A 26582-nucleotide genomic window follows, 5' to 3' on the forward strand; every position below is an offset into this window, starting at 1 on the left:
CAGCATAAGCAGATAAATGTCCATCTCTTAAATACTTTTAGTATTTGAGTTTTAAAAATATTCTCAAACACTTTTATCTCTATAATATATATTTTGAGAATTTGATGTTTTATCTATGTTCCTGTTCTTTCTGCATATCTGCATTCTTATTTTTTAGTATAATGTTAAAATAGTCATGAGTAGACCTGAAATATAATTATGATCCATTGTTAGATGAAAGGGGATGTTAAAGATGTATCCATTTCTATTTTCTGTCCAATTCAACATTTCATTATTGAATTAATTAAGTGATGCTCTAAAAGATGGATTTGGATGTGGCATTTACAATATCATATAGTGTATTTTGCCTCTTCAGTTAAATTGTTTGCTTCCATTCTTTCATTCATAACTGCAATCAAGAGAAAGGAGGAAATACCAGTGAATTTGCTTGGCACTTTCTTCCTAAATAAGGCCATGCATTTTTATGAGAGACATATCTTTCCCCAAGTACATAAAGCTTCATGCTCCTGTAGGATCAATGGCATAGGCAACGATAGAGAGAAATAGAAGCTTCAGGCGAATATCTAGAGTGATGTGGGTCCTTCACTTTGGCGCTTTTCCCCTGTAAACTCAGTAATACAAGCATAATAGTTCCGAACTGAAAATATTCACAACTATCTGAACTTTTTTGGAAATACATTGTTTTGCCAATATAAAAAAGCGATTTAATAATCTTTTGGTAACATGAAGAGATATTTTTTGAATACATTCATTTCATCTGCATCTCATTGCTATCTGGAGAAAATAAAAAATGTTCTAAGATTCAGCAGAAAATATTTAAGTTAAATTCAAGAAATACCTAGGAAAAGTCAGAAAAGAATATCTAAGTTAAGTTAGAATACCTTCCTCACAAGAGATCTATCACAAAGTGTGAGGAAGGGTGTTTTGTGATGCAAGTTGCAGATTTTTAAAAATATGCTATACTCTTCTAGAGTTTATATATTTAAAAAAACTCTAAACCTTTCATTGATGTAGTACTAAAAGGTGATCTTTTGCACAGAATAATTGTTCTAAAAATTATCGCATGCTAATGGCACTTCTTGAAAGATATTAAGATAAATTTAAAGATTAGTCACATTGCATTGCTATTAGAGAACCAAATTCTAAGCATCAAATTGTAGTCATTTCTATCATTAGAACAGGGATTCAAAATGTTGAGCAAATTATAACTATGGAAGGCACATATGTGCATCTATACCAGAGTTTTTTGAAGTTTTAAAACTTTACACCATATTATGGTTTGGATGTGAGGTATCCACCAAAAAGCTCATGTGTGAGACAATGAAAGAAGGTTTAGAGAAGAAATGATTGGATTATAAGAACCTTAATCCAACCATTGAATTAATCCCTGATGGGGGTTAACTGAGTGGTAACTGAGGCAGGTAGGGTGTGGCTGGAGGAGGTGGGGCATGGCTTTGTGGTATAAATTTTGTATCTGGTAAGTGGAGTCTCTCTCTGCTTCCTGATCATCATGTGAGCTGCTTCCCTCCACTACTCTTCTTCCATGATGTCCTGCCTCACGTTGAGTCCCAAGGAATGGAGGCTACTGTCTATGCAGTGAGATCTCTAAAACTGGGAGGCCCAAAAGAAACTTTTTCTCCTCCACAATTGTTCTGGTTGGTTCTTTTAGTCACAGTCACGTAGTAGCTGACTAAAACAGACCACAAAAAGAAAATACCTATCTACTTCACAAGGTACCTGCATGTGTATAACCATGCCTAGATCCTTTTCTTTTAATATGGATTTTGAGCCATTAAACTGATTCCATTCCCAGCTAATGGGTCGAAGTGCCAGGAAGCCTTGACCTGCATGCCTCACTACTCTGTGGGTCTTCCTTACCACTTTTGGTCATGAAGGAGCAAACAGAATAGACAATGAAAGGACAAAGTTACAGCTGAGTTCTTGAACAGGATCATCCTTAGAAAAGGGAGATGGCCATCTATGTGGCTCAGTTTATCATTGCTGGAAAAGGCTCTGCCCCCCAAATATGATATTCTGTTGCCTGCATTGTGCTCCCAAGTAAACTATCACAGACTTCTTCATCCTGAAAATGTCAGGCAATTTCAAGATTGCACATGCAAAATCTATGCTTTTTTTGTAGATTTGCAGTAATTACCTGATGCTACACTGTGACTATGGGGTGTGGTGGGGGAGGGAGAAGTCATGTGTGTGGAATGAGGGAAAGTGGAGGGGAAGTGAGGTGAAGGGTGTCCAGGACAAAATCTGATTATCTCATAATGAGGCCTATGAAATGCAGACTCTGTGTCAAAAGAAAAATGTTGAAAAAACTGAAATAATTTGAGAAAAATGAAGAATAGCTGATCTGTGAAAGTCTAGGTTCTGATTTCAGAAGAATTTTTCATATAAAAGAGCTTGTAAGTGGCAGATATTTCACTATGAATCTCTGCTCATGAGTGCTGTCCATAATGTGAGCATTGAAAGGTCTAACCTTCTGATTTGGAGATCGAAGTTAATGCTCATGTTGGTTTTCTCAAGACGTGGAACTGCAAACCGGAGGCCCAGAGAATACTGAAAACAATGACAACAACAACAGAACACACAAAGGACACAAAGTTATTATGTGAAAATATTTCCTAAGTAATTCCTCCAAAAATTGAGACTTAGTCTCTGTAATATCCTTTTATCTGCTTCTGCCCTGGGTGACTGAGAGCTGAGAGGAAGTCATGGAATCAGACTTCAGGGGTCCAGAAGATTCAAGTCAATCTATATTTTGTCCTGTACCCCTTCTTTGTATGTCACCTCCCTAATGCATTTATTGGCATCAACCCAAATATATGAGAGGATTGGTTCAGAAATCTATGATGCTTCCGTTTGATAGACATTATATAGTTGTTTAAATTATAGCTATAAGGTCAATGCAATAATGTGGATGATGCTGTTGATGTAATAGTGAACAACAAAGAATAAAAGTTACAAAGTTCTTTGTGTAACTTGTTTTAAAAAGTCTATGCATGGAAAAATTACCACATGGGAGTGGGGATGTATTGGAGGGAAGTATTCCACAACAATATGTTAGGTTAGGGTTATGGTTGTATGGATCATTTTTTCCTCCTTTATTTCCAATTTTTTAAAAAACTGCTCTTATTATTATTAATTTTTGCTCTATTATTTTTATAATTTAAAAATAGGGGCTGGGAATGTGGCTCAAGTGGTAGCACGCTCGCCTGGCATGCATGGGGCCCTGGGTTTGATCCTCAGCACCACATAAAAATAAAATGAAGATGTTGTGTCCACTGAAAACTAAAAAATAAATATTAAAAAAATTTAAAAAAAGAAAATAGATTTTAAAAACGGAGAAAACAATCATATAAAATGAGGAAGTTGGAATAATAGTTAACATGTCTACAAAATTACATTATTCTTCCAAGCACTGTACTATGCCTATGTGCCTCATGTCCTGTAATTAAGACAAGCACTCTGAGATAGGTACAGTGGTTGACATTTTATAAATGAATAGCAATCTGAGGATTAAAGAGATGTCTTGCTCCAGGTGCAGAGCAATAAACTACAGAGCAGGAATTTAAACCCTTGCATAATGACTCCAGAATCACAGCTACTATACTATGAGAATAAAATCGAATCTAAAAACACATTAATGAGAATCAATAAAATTCTAAGAGTAAATTATCATTTTGGTCATAGATCATCCTCATTATTTCACTGGACTTTATGGAATGTGCTAAGGGCTAAACACCATCCTAGTAGCTTTACTTACACCATCTCAGTGTCTTACTTCAAAACTTCCTACAAGTAGGTTTTTCCCCATTTCTCTGTGACTTGCCCAAAGTTTCATAGCTGATAAGTGGCAAAAGCCTGTATTTAAACCAAGATGTATCTTAATTATAAAGCATGTGCACCCTCATGCTCCAGTAACAAGCAAGTCCTTTCTAATTCCAAATGGGTGATTTTTTTTTTTTTTTTGGTCAGGCCATTGCTCATGCTCTTTTCTTTGAGAGATTTTTTTTAAGCCTTTTGCTACTTGAAGAACTCCTACTTAGGCTTCAAAACTCAGGATTAGAGTTGTTGTCTAAGTTCTGTAGTCATCGGCCAGGCCAGGAAGAATTTTTACCTCTTTATTCTCGGTCTCCTTGTACTACTCTACCACAACTCAAATCTATGACTTTGCAAATTTAGATTTTCATATTGAAAGGAAATTGCGTATTTTCATATTTATATTGTCAGATTCTAGTTTAGCAAGAGGCATACAGAAGGATGCAGTAAAAATTGTTAAAAGAATGATGGGAGGGTGCCCTTGTTTGCACACACCCATGATGGGAATTGTACAGTATTGTGAATGAGGCTGCTTCATGTTGGTCTTCAGTATAGAGCAGTTCACAAGGATGAAGACAAATCAAGGCATGGCAAGGTCATATTGATAAGAGGCACATGTGGTCTTAACTCATACCTAACACCAGATCTTGGGATATTCATTTCAAAATTTTTTTTGATCTCCCCTCCTTTTTTCTCTTTTCATTTTCTTATTATAGAAAACTTGCGAGTTGTTAGGAACCTTATTGTCGTGAACTGTTTTCTATTATAACTACTAAAGGAATATGACTTTACTATTTAAAAATCAGAAGTAAAACTTCTAAATACTACCTTGAGTGTTTTGTTATGCTAAAAGTCACTTGGAAATTAATTTTTTGAAAATATTGGGACTGAGATAAATATTCCTGGTGATTTATGATTTTTTAAAAAAAAAGATTTAGAGCTGCATTTCTATTTGGAATTTTACTACAATTCACTGAGAGTCTTTTAAAAGTACAAAATGAAGAAGTAAATAAATCAAAGTCTTTTATAACAAAACAGAATGCAATAAAATTTGATGTGTTTAAGGGCATTAAGGGGTAAGATAAGAAAGCTATTAGGTTTCTCCTACTAGAGAACTCGGAGATAAATGAATGTAAACAATTTACTTCCCTGACTTTTAAAGATTATTTGCTGGTAAAATGGATTGACATCCTTTCACATAAACACATTTGTGGTTCAGACCACACCGCCATTTTTACCCTCCTTTTTGAATGACACTGGTGGCCAGTTTTTGCTCCAAGACGATCCTCTGTTATCAATGACCTTATACAAACTCTAGTCCAGATTTAACACTTACCAATACTGGAGAAGGACAGAGTGACTACACCTACAGATGCTAACTCTATGGCACCATGTCAGTTCATTTTCATTTGTCCTTAGGTAATCATATTGGGTGGTTGGATATTTTTCTTCAAAACTGGCAAAAGAATTTATTAGCTTCTAACTAAAAAGGATTATAGTGAAAAATGTTCTAATATCTCAGTTTGGACATCCCATTCTCTTCCATGGAGTCATTTTAAAGTCTCATCTGCTCTTCATTAGTTTTTATCCAAATCCTCTCACAGTTTTGCAGACCAGACAGAGTAAGGTCTTTGTGGTTAGGCCTGGTTTAAATCTAGGTTCTGTCTTCAACTTCTGTGTGACTTTGGGTAATTCATTTGATTTCTTTGTGCCCCAGTCTCCTCATCCATAAATTGCAGGAATACTTGACTCATGGGGTTGTTTTGGAAAATTGAATAAAAGAACACAAAAGTACCCCCTTTCTCCAGGGATGGGTTTATAACACACAGGAGAATTGATCCATGTTACCCAACAGTAATCTGTTAGAGGAATTTACCTTTCACTTAAATATTTTTTTGACCCAAGAAGTAAGTTTACTGGACTACAGCTTGGTACATTTTTTTAAAATACCCAATATCAGTGTACAGTCTATATAGTCTATATTATTCTTGTTTATATCCTGAAGTATAAATTGGGAATATATATTATTTGAGAAAAAGGTTTCACATGCTCAGGTAATTTTGTGAAGCATTGGCCTAAAAGATTTATTTACTGGAAGGCTTCTCTGTGTGTGCCTAGATCTCCCAGGGAAGGACAGGATGCTCTTAGTGACTGCAGAGCTCCCTTTAAAAGGATGTCCAGAGGAGCAGCACTCTTTAGAATCCATGGAGAAGTCACTTGAATACAAACCTACATATAATTATAACTTTTCATAAGATTTTTCAAACAAACCATTTCATTGATAAATATGAACACTAATTTTAAATCTAAGAATATGTTAGTTCAGTTTATGGAAGATTTAATTATGTAGTATTTTCAGATTTCAGAATTTTTTTTCCTGCCTTATGACTTTATAATATAATTGCCATGATGAGATTTATTATAAGAAGTTACTATGTGTGGACTTAAACTAGGATTACATAAAAGAAATTGATTGTCCATAAGTAGTCCTGAGTGGAAAGTTCCTAAATCTGGAAACAGAAGTAAAAGAAGGAGGAGAAGGAGAAAAACAAATAACTCCTATTCTTTTACAAGCATGTTAGAGAAAGTCATCAACCTTTTTGCCCTTGCTATCAACAATTTTCTGTGTTATTTTTCAAATGAATACCTAGCACAGTTGATTCAAAAGCTACAGTATAGCAATAATTTAAATATGAATACTGTGAATAATATCCATATAGGAAGGTATACTGAAAATAATAGTTAAACTTTTTTTGCTAAAATTAAGTTATTTTAAGTCCCCCCCGTACATTTTATTTATTTTTTAATTCAAGGGGGAAAGTCTTTATAAAATTAAAAAAAATATTAAAGGAAAAAAATCTAGGAAGAACATCTTCATAGATTTGCTGAAAAAGACTCAAATGTAAAGTCTAAAAAGAAACCCTGTAAAAGTCAACATCTTTTTGTATTTTTGACCTGTGATCATCAGTCTATGGTTCTAGTGCTAAATTCTTCCACCTTGGTAATTTCCTGCCTAATTTGTCTTGGGTGCTGTGTGCTAGGTTGATGAGTGCTAATGGGGGAGTACGATTTCTCTGTAAAATTCAATTCGACGGAAATTGGTACATTCTGCTGGTTTTCTCTTACATTTGTTCCAGCCGCCATAGGGTTCCCAAGGTCACACACCACCATCCTGGTCACATTTTCCATCTTGTACTCACAGCTCAGTGGCCGCAGTACCTACAACGGGAAAGAACACCAGCTTGGATTTCAAGGGGCAGAATAAATTACATCCCGGACATGAAGCATGTGGGGCCTGGGAGCTGCCCTTGATTTCAAACACCTGTGTGAGAAGGGCTGCACAGAAATTAATCTGTGACCACTGACTCAGAAGAAATCTGAGAGAAAAAGGGGAAAGTAAAATTTTAGAAGAAAATGTGTTAAATGGTAAACATGGGCTTCACCGAGGAACACAATGCTCATATTCACGTGAATATTTTGGACATTATTTTCACTGATGTTAATGTGTAAATCAGGGCATGAATAAACAGACATTCCTTATGTTAAAAGCGAAATTTCAAAAGCGAAATCCAGTAACATGTATGGTTCATCACAAGACTTGATGAACATTTGCAAGAGAATTTCCTTGAATACAAATTTCTACCCATCATGGTCTTGTCTAGAGTTAATTTTGTTCAATACTCCAAATATGCAAAGAGAAGACTTTTATACTTAACTAGTATAATTCCAATCTCTTTGCTTCTCCCTATATCCTGTTTTGATTAGAGTTTATAAAAAGTCAACTTGGAAGAACTCTACCCTAGAGAAGGGGAGGTAAAAGGAGTTTATCTTTGCTGCCTTCTGCTCCTCCCACCTCTACTTCCTGTCCTCATGCTACTCCCAGCTGCCTAGAAATCCCTCCCTCGACTCTCATCCTGACTCTTTTTCCATAATCTGGAACCTACTGGCCTATGCCCCTGCTCTCCATTGGATGATAGCTACTTACACTAATCCATTATCTTGCTCTAACTATTACATGTCATCAATTCCCAAAGATAACCTTGCAATATGATTATTTTTTACAATGGATCACCCTTTTGGGGATTTCTGTCCTGGAGATAATTCCCACCAAGATGGTCCTTTGCCTATCAGAAGTGTTGAAATTTTATGGAAGGAAGAAATGTGAAATTTTCAAGTAAAAGTATTGGAAAAGATCCTCTATTTCTTTCTTTCTACTTTAGTAATGAAAAACCCCAAATCCAAACCCAAATCAAAACAACAAACTCTAAATTCCAGACATCCACATAGAGAATTCCCTAGGCAAATCACACACTTTGAGACTTCAACACACACAGTCTTAACTAAAGGGAAAGGAGTAAATCACTGACATTTGGAAGCACATTTAACACACGCTCTCTCCAAATACCCTGAATGACATGTTAGTTACGCTGAAGGAACCAAAAAGCATATTTTCCAAAAGCTGGTCATCTTCTCTTTTCTAAAGTTTGATTTAGCAAGTATTCAACTTCTTAAAATCCCATAACTAATCCTAATTACACAGAGATGTTTCATGTTGAGATTATTAACTCAGACACAAAGACAGAATAAAAAGCTTTCACAAGTGCCCATATGTCCCTTGAATATAATTCAAGGATTTAGTTTCTATAGAAAATATTTTTTCATCTTATCTAAGTCTTAAAGGATAAATGAGGACATTTTCCCAGCTTTCTAGAAATAGTTATTTGAAATCAATCAAAGGTTTTTCTCACTCCCACATCCCCTCCACCCTCTGTCTTTTTTTAACCTTTATTTCCTTTCTACGAGAGAAACAATGATTGTTTTTCTAGATATTTCTAGATTATTTTCGTCAGCAGTTCCAGGAACATTTTGGTTCTAATCTGTTTATAGCTCTTAAAGTATGATTCACTCACATATTCATCCACTAAAAATATTTACTGTGGACCAGCTATTTATCAGGTTTTGATAGATAAGATCTTTTGCCCTCATTGAATTTCTAATTAATATTATAATGGTAGCAAGTAAATTACCAGCCATTATAACAAGCAATGGAAACATATTATTATGTAGGAGCTGGTAAGTTTTATAACAGGAGAAATAAATCATGATAAAGGAGAACATACACATGGATTTGAGCAATTGGAGATGTCCTGGTGGGGGTGGCATTTAAGTTGAAGGGGACAATGCTTGCCAGTGGTTAGACAGGTGAGATTTGAATCTTGATTCTGCTAGAAACAATGACTGTTGTAATCTTGGGCATGCTACTTCATTTCTCCTTATCTAAAAAACAGGTATCATGATAGCAGTTTCTCTATAAGGTTGTTATGGGGCTTGAATAAATTATATACCTACAAGAGCTCCAAACAGTATCTAGCCCATAGCCACTGTTAATAAATATTAGCAACCTCAATTATTATTAAGTCTCAGTTATTAGTACATCTCAATTATTATCAGTGTCTGAAGGATGAGTAAAGAGAGGTAAGTTAGGTGAGCAGAAAGAACCAGTAAGCCATGGTGAGGCTAAAGAGGTGAGCTGGGGTGGCAGTATGAATAGCTTCAGAAGTCATGTGAAGGATTTGGATCTTATTCCCCAAACAACAGGGAACTGGTGAAGATTTCAAGTCAGAGAGTGACATGGTCAGATGTGCATTTGAACAAGATGGTTTTCTCTGTAGTGAAGGGACTGGTATCAGGCAGATGGGAACATGAATTAGGAGACTGTTGGAAAAATCTGGTTAATGGGTCATGCCGATTGAGAGGAAGGCAGAGTCAGTGCCAGTGGATGGAGAGGTGGAATATGGACTAAGAAATGAAGGACTGGCTTTAGGCTTTCGGAAATTGGGTGGCTACTGCTGCCATTCTCTGAGATAGAAATACAGGAGGAGTGTGTGGTGGGAAGACAAAAGTCTAGTTAGGGACAGGCTGAAGGTGAGGTGCTTGGAGAGATTTAAGTGAAGATGTGTATGAACTACCTAGAACAGAAGGGGCTTTGTAGAGACAGAAAGAAGAGTGGTTACTAGGGTATGGGAAAAAAGGGTAATGGGACTGTAATGAAGACAGAGTTTCAGTTTGGGATAATGAAAAGTTCTGGAACTGGAAACTGTGATGGGTGTACAGCAGTGTGAACGTAAGCCACCGGATTGCACACTGCGAATGGTGAAAATGGTAAATCGGACCTCACACGTATTTTATTATAACAACAATAATAAGGCATATAGGCCTTTATTCCTAGAAAAATTTAGAAGAAAAATCAATGAAAGAAAGGGTATAGGTTGGCTCAATTCATGTTTCTAGAGAAAGTAATAATCAGCATCTAAAAGATGAATGTTTTCAAGAACAACAATAAAACTCCCAAATATACAATCAGATAATTCCTAATACTTTTCCCCTTAAGAGAATGTTTTACTAAAAAAACAAAACCTAAACTGCATTTAAATGAAAAGGTTCACAAACCTCAAACTGTATTAAAAACAAAGAAGGAAACAGAATGTGGCTTAGTCTTGTAAAATTCAAAGACTGAATAAAAATCTTGGCCGAAGGGAAATTGATGGAGAGAAAAATTTGCTAAGGGTTCATTTGAGATGACGGATAAGGTCGATGGTATTATTTACAGCCAACCACAGAGTGATAAGCCCTCTCCCAGGTTTTCCATTGCAACCAAGGGAACAGTCAGCTGAAAGTTTTGCTAAAAGAACATGGATGTTTTGTTTAATGAAGTCAGGGGTGGAGTGACACAAAGGGAATCAAAACAAAAACGTGAGTGGAGCTCTGGAACATTTAAAAAAATATCACACTTGAGCTTCATGTTTGTAATTTGCTCACATATTATTTGCATATAAGTATTTATAGATGATTTTTCTTTCTTTGTAGAGGTTTGTTACACGATGACAGTTTTCAACTCAAAATGGTCATCAAACACCATCTTTATAAGCATACATAAAAGTGCTCCATTTTTTTTTTTAATTTTTTATTGTGGGTTGTTCAAAACATTACAAATTTCTTGACATATCATATTCCACACTTTGATTCAAGTGGGTTATGAACTCCCACCTTCACCCTATACACAGATTGCAGAATCACATCAGTTACACATCCATTGATTTACATATTGCCATACTAGTGTCTGTTGTGCTCCGCTGCCCTTCCCATCCTCCACCCTTCCCCCTCCCCACCTCTCCCCTCCCCTCCCCTCCTCTCTCTCTACCTGCTCCACTGTATAACCCTGAGGGTCACCTTCCATTACCATGCAATTTCCCTTCTCTCTCCCTTTCCCTCCCACCTCTCATCCCTATTTAATGTTAATCTTCTTCTCCTGCTCTTCCTCCCTACTCTGATCTTAGTTACTCTCCTTATATCAAAGAAGACATTTGGCATTTGTTTTTTAGGGATTGGCTAGCTTCACTTAGCATAATCTGCTCTAATGCCATCCATTTCCCTGTAAATTCTATGATTTTGTCATTTTTTAATGCAGAGTAATACTCCATTGTGTATAAATGCCACATTTTTTTATCCATTCGTCTATTGAAGGGCATCTAGGTTGGTTCCACAGTCTTGCTATTGTGAACTGTGCTGCTATGAACATCGATGTAGCAGTGTCCCTGTAGCATGCTCTTTTTAGGTCTTTAGGGAATAGACCAAGAAGGGGAATAGCTGGGTCAAATGGTGGCTCCATTCCCAGCTTTCCAAGAAATCTCCATACTGCTTTCCAAATTGGCTGCACCAATCTGCAGTCCCACCAGCAATGTACAAGTGTACCCTTTTCCCCACATCCTCGCCAGCACTTATTGTTGTTTGACTTCATAATGGCTGCCAATCTTACTGGAGTGAGATGGTATCTTAGGGTGGTTTTGATTTGCATTTCTCTGACAGCTAGAGATGTTGAGCATTTTTTCATGTACTTGTTGATTGACTGTATGTCCTCCTCTGAGAAGTGTCTGTTCAGGTCCTTGGCCCATTTGTTGATTGGGTTGTTTGTTCTCTTATTGTCTAATTTTTTGAGTTCTTTGTATACTCTGGATATTAGGGCTCTATCTGAAGTGTGAGGAGTAAAGATTTGTTCCCAGGGTGTAGGCTCCCTATTTACCTCTCTTATTGTGTCTTTTGCTGAGAAAAAACTTTTTAGTTTGAGTAAGTCCCATTTGTTGATTCTAGTTATTAACTTTTGTGCTATGGGTGTCCTATTGAGGAATTTGGAGCCCGACCCCACCGAATGTAGATCGTAGCCAACTTTTTCTTCTATCAGACGGCGTGTCTCTGATTTGATATCAAGCTCCTTGATCCATTTTGAGTTCACTTTTGTGCATGGCGAGAGAAAGGGATTCAGTTTCATTTTGTTGCATATGGATTTCTAGTTTTCCCAGCACCATTTGTTGAAGATGCTATCCTTCCTCCATTGCATGCTTTTAGCCCCTTTATCAAATATAAGATAGTTGTAGTTTTGTGGATTGGTTTCTGTGTCCTCTATTCTGTACCATTGGTCCACCCGCCTGTTTTGGTACCAGTACCATGCTGTTTTTGTTACTATTGCTCTGTAGTATAGTTTGAAGTCTGGTATCACTATACCGCCTGATTCACACTTCCTGCTTAGCATTGTTTTTGCTATTCTGGGTCTTTTATTTTTCCATATGAATTTCATGATTGCTTTCTCTATTTCTACAAGAAATGCCGTTGGGATTTTGATTGGCATTGCATTAAACCTATAGAGAACTTTTGGTAATATCGCCATTTTGATGATGTTAGTTCTGCCTATCCATGAACAGGGTATATTTTTCCATCTTCTAAGATCTTCTTCTATTTCTCTCTTTAGGGTTCTGTAGTTTTCATTGTAGAAGTCTTTCACCTCTTTTGTTAGGTTGATTCCCAAGTATTTTATTTTTTTTGAAGATATTGTGAATGGAGTGGTTGTCCTCATTTCCATTTCAGAGGATTTGTCGCTGATATACAGGAATGCCTTTGATTTATGCGTGTTGATTTTATATCCCGCCACTTTGCTGAATTCATTTATTAGCTCTAATAGTTTCTTTGTAGAGCCTTTTGGGTCTGCTAGGTATAGAATCATATCATCTGCAAATAGTGATAATTTAAGTTCTTCTTTTCCTATTTTTATGCCTTTAATTTCTTTCGTCTGTCTAATTGCTCTGGCCAGTGTTTCGAGAACTATGTTGAACAGAAGTGGAGAGAGAGGGCATCCCTGTCTTGTTCCAGATTTTAGAGGGAATGCCTTCAGTTTTTCTCCATTCAGAATGATGCTAGCCTGAGGCTTAGCATAGATTGCTTTTACAATATTGAGGTATGTTCCTGTTATCCCTAGTTTTTCTAGAGTTTTGAACATAAAGGGATGCTGTACTTTGTCGAATGCTTTTTCCGCATCTATCGAGATGATCATATGGTTCTTATTTTTAAGTATATTGATGTGGTGAATAACATTTATTGATTTCCATATATTGAACCAGCCTTGCATCTCAGGGATGAATCCTACTTGATAATGGTGTACAATTTTTTTGATATGTTTTTGTATCCGATTCGCCAGAATTTTATTGAGGATTTTTTCATCTAGGTTCATTAGAGATATTGGTCTGTAGTTTTCTTTCTTTGAAGTGTCTTTGTCTGGTTTAGGTATCAGGGTGATGTTGGCCTCATAGAATGAATTTGGAAGTTCTCCCTCCTTTTCTATTTCCTGAAGTAGCTTGAAAAGTATTGGTATTAGTTCTTCTTTAAAGGTTTTGTAAAATTCTGCTGTATACCCATCCGGTCCTGGGCTTTTCTTAGTTGGTAGTCTTTTTATGGTTTCTTCTATTTCCTCAATTGATATTGGTCTGTTTAGGTTTTCAATATCCTCCTGACTGAATCTGGGCAGATCATATGACTTAAGAAATTTATCTATGCCTTCACTATCTTCTAATTTATTGGAGTATAAGGATTCAAAATAGTTTTTGATTATCTTCTGTATTTCTGAAGTGTCTGTTGTGATATTGCCTTTTTCATCCCGTATGCTAGTAATTTGAGTTCTCTCTCTTCTTCTCTTCGCTAGCATGGCTAAGGGTCTGTCGATTTTGTTTATTTTTTCAAAGAACCAACTTTTAGTTTTGTCAATTTTTTCAATTGTTTCTTTTGTTTCGATTTCATTAATTTCAGCTCCGATTTTAATTATTTCTTGCCTTCTACTTCTTTTGCTGTTGTTTTGCTCTTCTTTTTCAAGGATTTTGAGATGAAGTATGAGATCATTTATTTGTTGTTTTTTTTTCTTTTTTTAAGGAATGAACTCCAAGCAATGAATTTTCCTCTTAGAACTGCTTTCAATGTGTCCCATAGATTCCAATATGTTGTGTCTGTGTTTTCATTAATCTCTAAGAATTTTTTAATTTCCTCCTTGATGTGTTCTATAACCCATTGATCATTCAGTAACCTATTGTTCATTCTCCAAGTGATGTATGCTTTTTCCTTCCTTCTTTTATCGTTGATTTTCAGTTTCATTCCATTATGATCAGATAGGATGCATGGTATTATCTCTACTCCTTTATATTGTCTAAGAGTTGCCCTGTGACATAATATATGATCTATTTTTGAGAAGGATCCATGTGCTGCTGAGAAAAAAGTGTAACTGCTTGATGTTGGGTGGTATACTCTATATATGTCAATTAGGTCTAGGTTATTAATAGTGTTATTGAGTTCTATAGTTTTCTTATTCAACTTTTGTTTGGAAGATCTGTCCAGTGGCGAGAGAGGTGTGTTGAAGTCTCCCATGATTATGGTATGGTGGTCTATTAGACTCTTGAACTTGAGAAGAGTTTGTTTGACGAACATAGCTGCACCATTGTTTGGGGCATAAATATTTATGATTGTTATGTCTTGTTGGTGTATGGTTCCCTTAAGCAGTATGTAGTGTCCCTCTTTATCCCTTTTGATTAACTTTGGCTTGAAATCCATTTTATTTGATATGAGTATGGACACTCCTGCTTGTTTCCAAAGTCCATATGAGTGATATGATTTTTCCCAACCTTTCACCTTCAGCCTATGTATGTCTTTTCCTATCAAATGCGTCTCCTGTAGGCAGCATATTGTTGGGTCTTGTTTTGTGATCCATTCTACTAGCCTGTGTCTCTTAAGTGGTGAGTTTAAGCCATTGACATTTAGGGTTATTATTGAGATATGGGTTGTTCTTCCAGCCATATTTGTTTATTTCTGTTACTAAACATGGTTTGTTTTCCTCTTTGATTATTTTTACCCCCTTTACTGTCCTACCTCCCACTGTTGCTTTTCATTGTTATTTTCCATTTCCTCTTCCTGTAATGCTTTGGCGAGGATGTTTTGAAGAGATGGTTTTCTAGCTGCGAATTCTTTAAACTTTCGTTTATCGTGGAAGGTTTTAATTTCATCTTCCATCCTGAAGCTTAATTTCGCTGGATACACAATTCTTGGTTGGAACCCATTTTCTTTCAGTGTTTGAAATATGTCATTCCAGGATCTTCTAGCTTTCAGAGTCTGTGTTGAAAGATCAGTTGTTATCCTGATTGGCTTACCCCTAAATGTAATCTGCTTCCTTTCTCTGGTAGCTTTTAAAATTCTCTCCTTATTCTGTATGTTGGGCATCTTCATTGTAATGTGTCTAGGTGTGGATCTCTTATGAATTTGTACATTCGGTGTCCTGTAGGCTTCTAGGATTTGGGATTCTGTCTCATTCTTCAAGTCTGGGAAGTTTTCTCATATTATTTCATTGAATAGACTGCTCATTCCTTTGGTTTGGAGCTCTGTACCTTCCTGTATCCCAATGACTCTTAAGTGTCGTCTCTTAATGTTATCCCATATTTCTTGGATGTTCTGCTCATGGTTTCTTAACAGTCTTGCTGAGCTGTCTATGTTCTTTTCCAGTTGAAATACTTTATCTTCATTGTCTGATGTTCTATCTTCTAAGTGTTCTACTCTGCTGGTAGTATTCTCCATTGAGTTTTTAAGTTGGTTTATTGCTTCCTGCATTTCTAGGATTTCTGTTTGTTTGTTTTTTATAACCTCTATCTCCCTGTATAGTTGATCCTTTGCTTCCTGGATTTGTTTGTGTAATTCCTTGTCGAAGTGATCTTTCATTGTCTGATTTTGCTGTTTAATGTCTTCCTTGATACTCCAGATCATCTGAAGCATGTATATCCTGAATTCTTTATCTGACATTCCATCTGCTGCAGCTGTTACCTCTTCTAAAGTTGCGTTGACCTGCATTGCTTGTGGTCCTTTCTTTCCTTGTCTTTTCATACTGCTTGCGTATCTTTCCTGCAGGCGCGGGCGGCGGCTCTGCTCTCTCCTTATTCCAATTGGGGTGTCGTGGCTACCACGCTGGCAGGTCACTGGGCCTGTTCTGGGCGCTGGCGGCGGCTCTGTTCTGCCCCTACTCCAATTGGGGTGACGAGTGTACCACGCCGGCAGGCCACCGGGCCTGATCCGCCGGTCGGTTGCAGGTTTGCCTACCCTGCAGGCGTGGGCGGCGGCTCTACTCTGCCCCTACTCCAAATGGGGTGACGTTTCTGTCGTACCGGCAGGCCACTGGGCCTGTCCCGCTGGTCGGTCGCAGATCTGCCCACCTTTCTGGCACGGGTGGAGGCTCTGCTCTGCCCCTACTCCAATTGGGGTGGTGTGTGTACCACGCTGGTCGGCTCCTGGGCCTGATCCGCCGGTCTGTTGCAGGTCTGCCTACCTTGGAGGCACGGGCGGCGGATCTGCCCTGCCCCTCCTACCACGCCTGCAGACCCCTGGGCCTGATCTGCAGGTTGGTCACAGGTCTGCTCACCCTGCGGGCACGGGTGGCAGTTCCGCTCCGCCCCCACTCCAATTGGGGTCACGTGACCACCACCCCGGCAGGGCCTGATCCGGGCGTGGGAGAAGGATCTGCTCTGCCCCTACTCCAGTTGGGGTGACGTGTGTACCACACTGGCAGGCCCCTGGGCCTGACCCGCCAGGCTGTCACAGGTCTGTTTACCTTGCAAGCGCGAACGGCGGCTCTGCCCTGCCCCTCCTACCACGCCCATGTACCTCTGGGTCGCGGGTCTGCCCACCTTGCGGGTGTGGGTGGCGGCTCCTCTCCGCCCCCTCTCCTATTGGGGTCACGCGGTCACCACGCTGGCGAGCTGCTGGGCCTGCTCCGGGCGCTGGCGGCGGCCCGGCTCCTCCCCTCTGGCTCCACGACAAATCGAGAGAGACTCGGGTATCTGTGCCTCACCCCCCCTACCAGGAGACCAACTGTTTCTGTCGCCGCTGGTATTGATGAAGTTCTCTCCTCCACCGCTTTCTGATGACATCAGATCTCTGCCATGTTGGTATCCTATGCGAATGGCAGCATTTCGTTCCCCTTGCCGGGCAACCAAAGCAACGGGTGAGTCCTGACCGGCCCTCAGCAGGACCCGGACCGAGAAGCAGTTTCTGCGGGCTCCTAGCCCCGGGCCAGGGAAGTTCCGGGAGCCGGAACTCGGCCGCTCCGTGCTTGGTGTAAGCTCCTATAAGTGTAGGCTCCAAGAAGCAGTCCCCGCGGGCTCAGTTCCGGGAGCCGGAATTCGGCCGCTTAGTGCTTGGTGTATGCTCTGATAGGAGCAGGATCCAAGAAGCAGCCTCCGCAGGCTCCGCAGCCCTGGGCCAGGACGGTTCCGGGACGGTTCCGGGAGCCGGAACTTGGCCGCCCCGCGCTCGGTGTTCGCTCCGATAAGATCAGGTTCTAAGAAGCACCCAGGCACTGAACCCTAGCAATCTGTCTCCAAGCCGCAGGCGAATTGCAGCCTGAAATTTCTTGTTCTATGGCTGAATGAGCTGCGGTCAGTCGCAAACAGGGATGGTAACGTCAGCTTTCCAACATGGTGGCTGCTGGCCTCCTCTGTGGTCTGACCGGTGTGGAGAACCGAGATGGACCGCTTTCTTCCCCCATCTCGAACCCAGAATTCAGCCCTGAGTACGGTGCTTGCACGGCTGGCAGAAACTGCAGCGCTGTATCCCTGCGTCGCTATCTCCTCGTTTCCCAGCGCGCGCTGCAGACTCTAGCCGCGGGGCGATTTGCTGAATAAGCAGTGTTACCCTCCGTGCGACAAACCTCTCGCGTTTGAGTCCCAGTAGCCGATCCTCGTGCGATGGAAATCCTTCCTCCAGGTTCCGGAGCACCCCACTATTGCTGGAAATTCCTAACAAGATATCCTTTAGCCGTCCTGACTTGTCATACTCCCACACAGTGAAGCAGCACACGGGGGCAATGCACTCCCCTCGCCGCCATCTTCCTTCTCCCATTCAAAAGTGCTCCATTTATTCTCATATTTTCATATCTTGAAGTAACTTTAATGGAGAAATGAGTAAGGAAAATCACGTAACTAGAGGAAGAAGAAAATGAAATGATTATAGGCCATTCACTGGAGAAATGAGGGGACAAATTGATTTTCATGTCTGAAATGGGGACAGGAAGGAACAGGTTGTACAGCTTCATACACTTCTGAAAACAAATGGGATGAATATTCCTCTTCCTAGTCTCATTGCTGACATGGAAAAGAGAAAAAATTTGGACCATTTTTTAAAACTCCTTTATTGAGGTATGATTGACACAACCAAAGCTATACATATTCAATGGATACAACTTGATGAACTTGGAGATATTTGTTCTATGAATTTCTTCCATTGAAACTCATAATAATTTTAAATGAGTCAAAGATACTTGATTCTTTTTCATCTGGATTCTTCTTTTCTTTTACAGGGAAAAGATCATTTAATTAAAACAAAATTCCTGAAACTAGAAGTGCTAACAGAGTGTTTCATATTCCCTAAGTATTAAAATGGCTTTAAAATAGCAATATCAAAACAGAGGAATACCTTTTTATTAAATTATTAGAACTCCTTAATCATTAGAAAAAAAATCATTAGAACTCCTAGTGGTTTCAGTATTTGGAAACCAGCAAGACATTTAATAAACTTTAGTTAAATAAATCCTTCAACAAGTATTTAAGGAGTGCCTATGATGTGCCTGTTCCTATTGAAAGAAATGTGGAACTTGGTCTCTACTCTCAATTGTGAGTTTTGTATACTTCTGAAACTGAGGGACTCTTTATTAATATATAATGAATTAATAATGGTTTTCTAGACCAAGTGATTAAGAACACTGTAGGAGCAGAGGATATATTGAGGTGGGAAATTTCATGTTCTGATAACGAATGTAAAGAGGATAAATAGCATAGTGTCATTTTAACAAACATAAGAACATAGAAACAGTTTTTTTTTTCCTGGTCACAATCCCAAAGTGGACCAAGAAGAAAGAAAAATTTACTAGTTTCCTTTCCAGTTCCTGTCCAGGTTGTTATCAGTGCTCAGCAAGATTGGCTGGACCTTTTTCCCAACTAATAATCAAAACCAGGCTCTAGTGACCTGCTGGGAACTAAAAGGAACTCAAAACAAACCTTGAAAATCCCACAAGGACGGGGAGTTAGCCTGGGATATTAGCTGATCTACCATTTGTCCAGCTCTGTTCTCTTCCTTGCTTCAGCTTTCAGTCTTTGGCAAACTTACCTTTGTACTGTGGCAAAGACAGACATTACCACAGTGTAAACCCTTCATCCTACCATGATTTGACAGAGCAAGGTACCATTTTGTTCTCTCTCAGTTAGGAAGAAACTCACTCAGGCTTGATGACCCTACTTAACATTATGTGAATTTGAAAGCATACCCAGCTCCTTACTTCAAATAATTTTCAGGCATTACCTTGTTGTTACGTTCAATGCCAACATAATCCGCCTCTTCTGGTATCATTACAAAGAGTTCCGCTTCATAGGCCCCCTCCCCTTCATTTCTTGCGTTTATTATGAGCATAAGGTGATTTTCATCTCCAATGATAATCTGGTGCTTATCTCTAAAAAAATGTAGTTTTAGGAAGAATGATTAGTTTATTCTATTTCTCTGACTTCATGGATTTTCTTTTAAAATAATTTAGGAGGGAAAAGGAACAGAGCAAATACTAAACTAGAACTTCAATAAAGAAGATAGATCATCAGGAAGGAGTGGCAGGAAGAGTCAGGAGAACTGTGTCTGGTTGGGAATAGCAGAAAAACACCCAGTGGGGTGCTGGGAATGTTTGACAACCAGATCTCAAACCACAAGAAAACCAATTTATAGCATTTGTGGATTCCAATGGTATAAATCGTCTCACTGTAGTTAATTCCAAGCTACCAATATACTTAGCAACCTGCTAGCAAAAAGTTCTGCAAAATTAACATTTGGCTTAAAAGCCAGAATTAAGCAGCTTCAGAACACTGCTGAAAACATATATTAGGAAGAAAATAGGTTATGAGAAAAAAGAGAGATGGTTTAGAAAGTAAGAAGGGACATGACACACTTATGATAAAAAGGAAGAAACTGGCAGATCAAACAGGATCCTAAATGGCTGATAGAAGGTTTTGAAGGATTTTGAAGAACCTTAATTCACTTTGAACTCCAAATGAAACCAACATTTAGAAATGACTCTTCCACTTTTGACCTTCACTCAAATCCATTGCTTTTGACACTTGGTAAATTATGAAGTTTGGGCAAAGTTCCCTTGAGAAATTACCATACAGATTCCAAACTATGGCAGTAACCATAGTTTCTGGGAGAGGAAGGAGCACAAATCTGCTTTTGCTACCAGAGGATGTTTTATATCTCAGTCTGAATTCTTTCTGAAATTACAGATGCTGGAGTCTGGGCCCCCAGTTACTGACAACTAGGAAGCCCTTTGATTCTTATTTGACTTTCTGACATCTTATGCTTTACTCCCTTCTGTGCATTTTAAGTTCCTTTTTTTCCAGCAAGTTAAAATGAATTTTGTTTTGACACTTTTAAGGATGGCTTTGAGCCATGCATGCTGTGAAAACCAGTTTGGTTAAGGTGTAGATAGAACCCCCTCTCTGAATGCTTTGCCCACTTGACTCAGGCAAGTAAATATAACCCCAGCCACCCTGTATGTGAGTTTACTTTTAACAAAAAACATTATTTTTTTTTTTAACTTTTGTTGAAAGACGAAATAGCTCAGCCAAAATCTCAGGGTGTCATTTGACGCCAATGGCAAAGAAATAACCAAACCCCAGGATAACCCAAAGTGTTGCCAAACTCAAGAATTTCAAGTAAGTTGCTTTTTTTCCCCTCTAGTTGGAAGTGTGTACCTTATCCAGAGAAACTTTAAATAAACATCTGTATTTCATTAGATAGAATGCACACATTTATTTATTTAAACTCACGGTCTAGCCGACAGCTTCAAGTCAGGAACACACAGATTATCTTCTCCACACTCCACCAGGATGTGAGCCTGTATTGTACAAACCAGACATCAGGAATAATCTGGGAAAGCCTGAATCATATCCTTTCTCTTGAAAATTCCAAGCAATTCCAAAAATTAAACCAAAGCTTTTATCTCATGATGTCCAATTCTACCCAGTCCTGTACCCTAGGTTATGAGATGACCTCTCAACATGGGCTAGTTTACCTTGTTGTCTAATTCCAATTAATTTTGAAATGTCAGTCAAGTATGATATGTGTCATTGTTTTGAGTATTATAGGCTGTGTTGCTTTTATTACTGCCACATTTTGAACAAATTAAATCTTGGTTGCATAAGGGGAGGGGCTTCAGAAAACATCAGGATGCGGTGTTTCAGGAAACATGTTAGAAAAAACTCTTAGAAAAAAGAAAAAAAACCTCCCAAATGTTGCATAACTATATACAGGAAAGAAAACATCAGGGGCCAGCCTTCATCTCAGGTCACAGGAACCCACACCCCCAAAGGTTACCTGTCAAAAGTGCCACCAAAGTTCATCGAGGACATACCTGTTCAGTAACGACATTGTCCCTGTAGTGGTTTAGTATTGGGTTCACTTCCAGGCCTTCTTTAAAGGTGGATTCATCCAAGCTGTAATTCAAACTAATATTGATTGGAGATAATTTATCTCGGAATTCTGTTTCATCCTAGGAAAAATAACCACAAGCTCAAGAGAGGCTCCGTGAAATAGCTGCAAGATGTTGGTCTGCAAAAGGCAGGCAACGCTCGACATTGCTCAGTGAAAGTGACTGATAGAGCAACGACCACGGCAGAAGGTTTAGACACATGCTGATTTATGTGGTATATAGTAGCTAGCGTAGTTAGTTTATGTTCAGTGATGCAATCATTTAGAGCCCCAGCTTCACCAACATGTGCTTCTAGAGGGAAACTTTGGGATCTCTAGATTGTCAACAACTCACACAAAATCAGTCAAGTTGTAAAGCAAAAGATTACACTTATATACTGTAAATGCAATGAAAACCATCAAGAATTGGGATTTTTGTTTTCAGGAGATTGCCATAATTTATGAGTACTCTTAGGCTCAGGGGAAAAAAAAACATCTTGATTCTCTTCTTCCCTTATTATTTCTTTAAGGCCTGGCTTGCATGAACTTCAAAACATCTTCAGCACATTTCACGTTCCCTTGATAAAAGGCACAGAATTCTTCCAAGGAGAGGCTAAACACCCAGTAGCAAGCACACATCGGGCCTTTCACCCTTTATTTGTGCCATTTAAGGCCACAGTAAGCTGTGTGAGTCATGCCTGGCTTTTCACGTGTGAATGTGGCTGTGAATCTCTGGTCTTCCCTAGGGTTCCTCTTGCTAACCAGTCCCTTATGGGAGAAGAAATGAGAATAAATGACCATCACCCAACCACTGGCAAGGTGAAGGTCGATACTTGTGTTATAAATATTTGGACTTTTCAAATTTCATGGCAGGTTTTAGAGTTGTAAAAACATATTACTTTTAAAAATGATAATTATAAATTACTTTTAATAAAAGCCTTGAATGCCTAATGTTTTCCTAAGTTGGCTTTGAAATGCATACTGATAAAAATCTAACAACATGACATACTTGCATTGGATAAAAACTCAAATAAATTGTATTGAACTTTTATGATCTTTAGAGGGGAGGCACTTAGAAATGAAAACCACCTGAGTTGAGTGCTGTTATCAAGATTTTGTTCAAAACAGAAAGAAGCCTTAGAAATTAAGAGCAACAGATCATTAGGTTAGTTGAAGTCAGGGTCAGGAAGAGTATTCAACCTTGAAGTTTCCTCCTATGAAAATGAAAATAGATGGGGATCTCTGGAGACAAATACGATGACTACATGGGGGAAAATGACTGGAATTCAGATTTGCATGTGAGAGGCCACGAAAATGATTTCTGCAACACTTACTCGAAGGTAAACGACAAAATCCTGGCACTGGAGGGATTTCTGACGCTTTATCACCAGAGGGAAGAGGAGATGGGGTTGATGGTTACCCAGGAAGAGTGTTCTTTTAATGGCTCCTTTCTGTTTCAGGGAGTCTAACTGCACCTCAGCTGTCAGGGCTGAATAGAATCAGGGGAGGAAAAGTATTCAGATATGAATTCTTATTTTAAATTGCTTATTCAGGAAATATTTTTTTTCTAATTAGCTGAGATCAGATACATACATGAACTGAACAACAAAGTTACAAAGTATTCTCCAAGCTCAAATTTTTTTTGTAATGTTTTACAGATTGTCATTTTCCTCACAATTATATACTTTATACATAATAGTAATAACAGTTATTGAAGTAATATTATGTACAAGTCTCCAAAAGTGCAATAGAAATCTGGGTGTTGAGTAAGGGATCTTTAGTTTTATATAGTCTATGCAGAGAGATGATTACTGTTCAGTTTTCTTGGTACAATACAGGAGTATACTCACCTATTGTGTTTGAAATGCTCTGACCTGCTACAGATGCACATACTCTTAAAGAAAAGCTATAAAAAATAGTCAATAATTGATTGGTTAATACAGTTTTGAATCTGAAGTAGAAATCTTCCTATCCTTTTCCCCCATTAAAACGAACACATAATTTTCCCTTTATATTTTTAATGGTACACACACACACACACACACACACACGTTTCCCACAAGTCTGCCACAACACCAATACAATTAAGACAGGTAACTGGCCATAGGAAAGTAATATTTGAAAAAATTACTAGAGTTCAACTGATTTAACAATTGATCAACTAATACCCGGCAGCTTTTATTCAGTGGACACATATAAATATCTTTCATATGCAATGGAGTGAAGAACAAGGCAGGACAGTGGTGGATAGTAATGGCAAAGCCTAGATTAGTAGGAACATGGCCCCATCTGCAACACTGAAAGATCCAGTGTGGTTACAGCATCCAACAAGGTATGGAAGTTGGAGGAGGCACAGCTGACTTGGTGGAATGATGGGAAACAGGGCTTTGAAGTCATGCTAAATAGTGTGAATTTAATCCTAAAAAGCATAGAATAGCACACTCTGCTTAACCTACATCACCCACTCTGCTTGGAAAGACTGGAACTTGGTGGTAGCATGCTAGATGCGGAGTAAGACTGGCAGTAGAGGGAAAAGAAAAAGGAGGACAAGAGAAAGAAAATAAGGAGCTTCAGGCTGCTGTCTAGCTAGGTAGGCACAATATATAGGCTATTGGGCTGGGGATATGGCTCAAATGGTAACGCGCTCGCCTGGCATGCCCGGGGCACTGGGTTCGATCCTCAGCACCACATAAAAATAAAACAAAGATGGTGCGTCTACTGAAAACTAAAATAAATAAATAAATATTAAAAATTCTCTCTCTCTCTCATATATATATATATATATATATATATATATATATATATATATATATATATTTGTTGTTGTTGTTGTTGTTTGTTTTCTATGAAGACAGCGATGAGAGGACAGATGTACATGGAAGACACTCTACAGTTTTGCCATGAACCTGCCTGAATCCTAATCCAAGGAAATATCTTGCTCTGGCTTCTGGGATGACCTGCACTTGGCCCTGGTCTGTGACCACAGCGGGAACGAGAAACATCCCATTTTCTCCTCCTGAGTTTGTTGAATGTTCTTACCTTCCTCTTGGAAAAATTCTTAAGTTCTAATAGCATGAAAGATGGAGCCTTTTCACATTTCAAAGGAAGTAAAAAATATAAGAAAATACTTATTATGATTTAATGACAGTCTTAAAGATTTTACCAACAAAATACTACAGCATGATTTAAATATTTCCACAGAATTCAAACAAAGTAAATAAGCCCCAATCATACTTTAATTATATGCCGGCTTCCTGTGTCAAACATAATGAAAATGTGTCACATCTGGGATTCATCTATCTCTGTGACCCCAGTCAATGTCTCCCTTCAGGGTAAATAATTCGCCACATACCATTAAGTCAAAAGTTTCCCGAGATGTCTATGCCATTACAAGTGTTTATACCACTTCCCCAGAGAAATCACAAATTCCGGTGCACTTCTACTTCAATTAGAAGTATTCAAGGACAATGACTAGTTAATCACATCTTTAAATTTTGTAGCAGGTCCGGCTTCCAAAAATGGAATTTTTTTCTGTGCACAACTTTTTTGTTAAAGTCATCTATTGACCTTTATTCTATTTATCATTATTCTGCATAGACAAAGCTCATTAGCTTTTAGAAGATAAATTCATATTTGTAATGAAATGATCGACATGTGTAAATTAAAACAATTTTGGAGATAGTGTTTTGTTTAATACGAACCGTTCAAAAGCAATATAGATTTTTGGAAAAGGAAGAAATTAAAGCTATGAAAGTAGACATTATTTCCACTCTGTGAGAAGGTATTTGGTAAATGAGGTTATCAACTGAAGGTTACTGTTGATTTATGGATTATATGTTAGTCTCTGTCTATATTTCTTAGTTTCCTCTTTCTGTTCCTTCAATATCATTAACAACTGGATGACTCACATTTTTCATGAAGCTTAATATAACCACTATACAACTTACTGAATTACTGACAACAGCATCTTTAAAACCTGTTGTTTTAAAGATGTCTTTAGCAGAAAAAAAAACTTTGTCACAAGTTTCTAAGAACTCTGTGCTAATCTAAAGAGAAAAACCTCAGACTAGTTTAGCAGTGGACTGGCATATTCATCTAAAACACAGAAAAAAAATCTGTTATATACAGATCCATGCACAGACATCATGTGTTTTATATACCGTAGAATTAGGACCACTTGCAGGTTAGTACATAGTTATAAAGTATACTTGGGTTGTCAGGAAAAGCTGTGAACCATTATTGAACTTATGATCATATTCGGCATGGCCCATTATTCTGAATAGGTCTGACTGGAACAACAACCATGAAATCAATCCAGACCCCTCATCACATAAATCTAAATGAAACTGTTCACAGACAGTGCTTCTGATATGGTCAGGACAAGACACAATCCTCATACTAATTGCCACCTATGCACGGTTGGAATAATGATCCTGTGATATGAGTCTGATCATAGCTATCCATGTATGATGAGAAGAAAATGAAATCAATATGAAATTTGATTTAAAAACACAAAACAATTCATTTTTCACTCTCACCAATTCAATCCTTTTATGATGATGGCAAATATTAGATTTTACATAAAGTTACTTAAATCTGGAAAGGCTTTTTGTTTGTTTTTTCCCAGATTGGTAAATTGACTAGTTAATTTTGCATTTATAAAATGCAAATTTCCACTAGTTTTTTTCTAATTTGTTAAAATTAATTATGCTGATATTTAATGAGTTGGATTTCCTTTTCTTTTTCTAACTTAGAAAGCCAATAGCAGTTATCTTATAAAGCTACACAGCCAATTGAAAGATAGAAATCTACAATAAGCTGGGTTTGGTTATACATGCCTGTATGCCTATGATCCCAGCAACTCAGGAGGCTGAGGCAGGAGGATCATAAATTTGGGG

General features: G+C 38.2%; 1 protein-coding gene across 1 annotated transcript in view; it reads right to left on the reverse strand.

Moving 5' to 3' along the window:
- Positions 1-26582, reverse strand: part of Itga8 (integrin subunit alpha 8) — a 199490-nt gene that overhangs the window by 67338 nt on the left and 105570 nt on the right. The window contains exons 16-22 of the mRNA XM_046448373.2: positions 23535-23590; positions 23019-23173; positions 21629-21766; positions 21045-21112; positions 19537-19684; positions 6958-7050; positions 2489-2568 (exon numbers count right to left, since the gene is read on the reverse strand). Coding sequence (XP_046304329.1) covers positions 2489-2568; positions 6958-7050; positions 19537-19684; positions 21045-21112; positions 21629-21766; positions 23019-23173; positions 23535-23590 — 738 coding nt within the window. The remainder of the gene's footprint in view (positions 1-2488; positions 2569-6957; positions 7051-19536; positions 19685-21044; positions 21113-21628; positions 21767-23018; positions 23174-23534; positions 23591-26582) is intronic.

This window comes from Marmota monax, unplaced genomic scaffold (assembly GCF_021218885.2).
Source record: "Marmota monax isolate L192 unplaced genomic scaffold, Marmota_monax_Labrador192_F-V1.1 WCK01_AAM20220418_F8-fsc00066, whole genome shotgun sequence".
In the NCBI taxonomy this organism is placed as follows: domain Eukaryota; kingdom Metazoa; phylum Chordata; class Mammalia; order Rodentia; family Sciuridae; genus Marmota; species Marmota monax.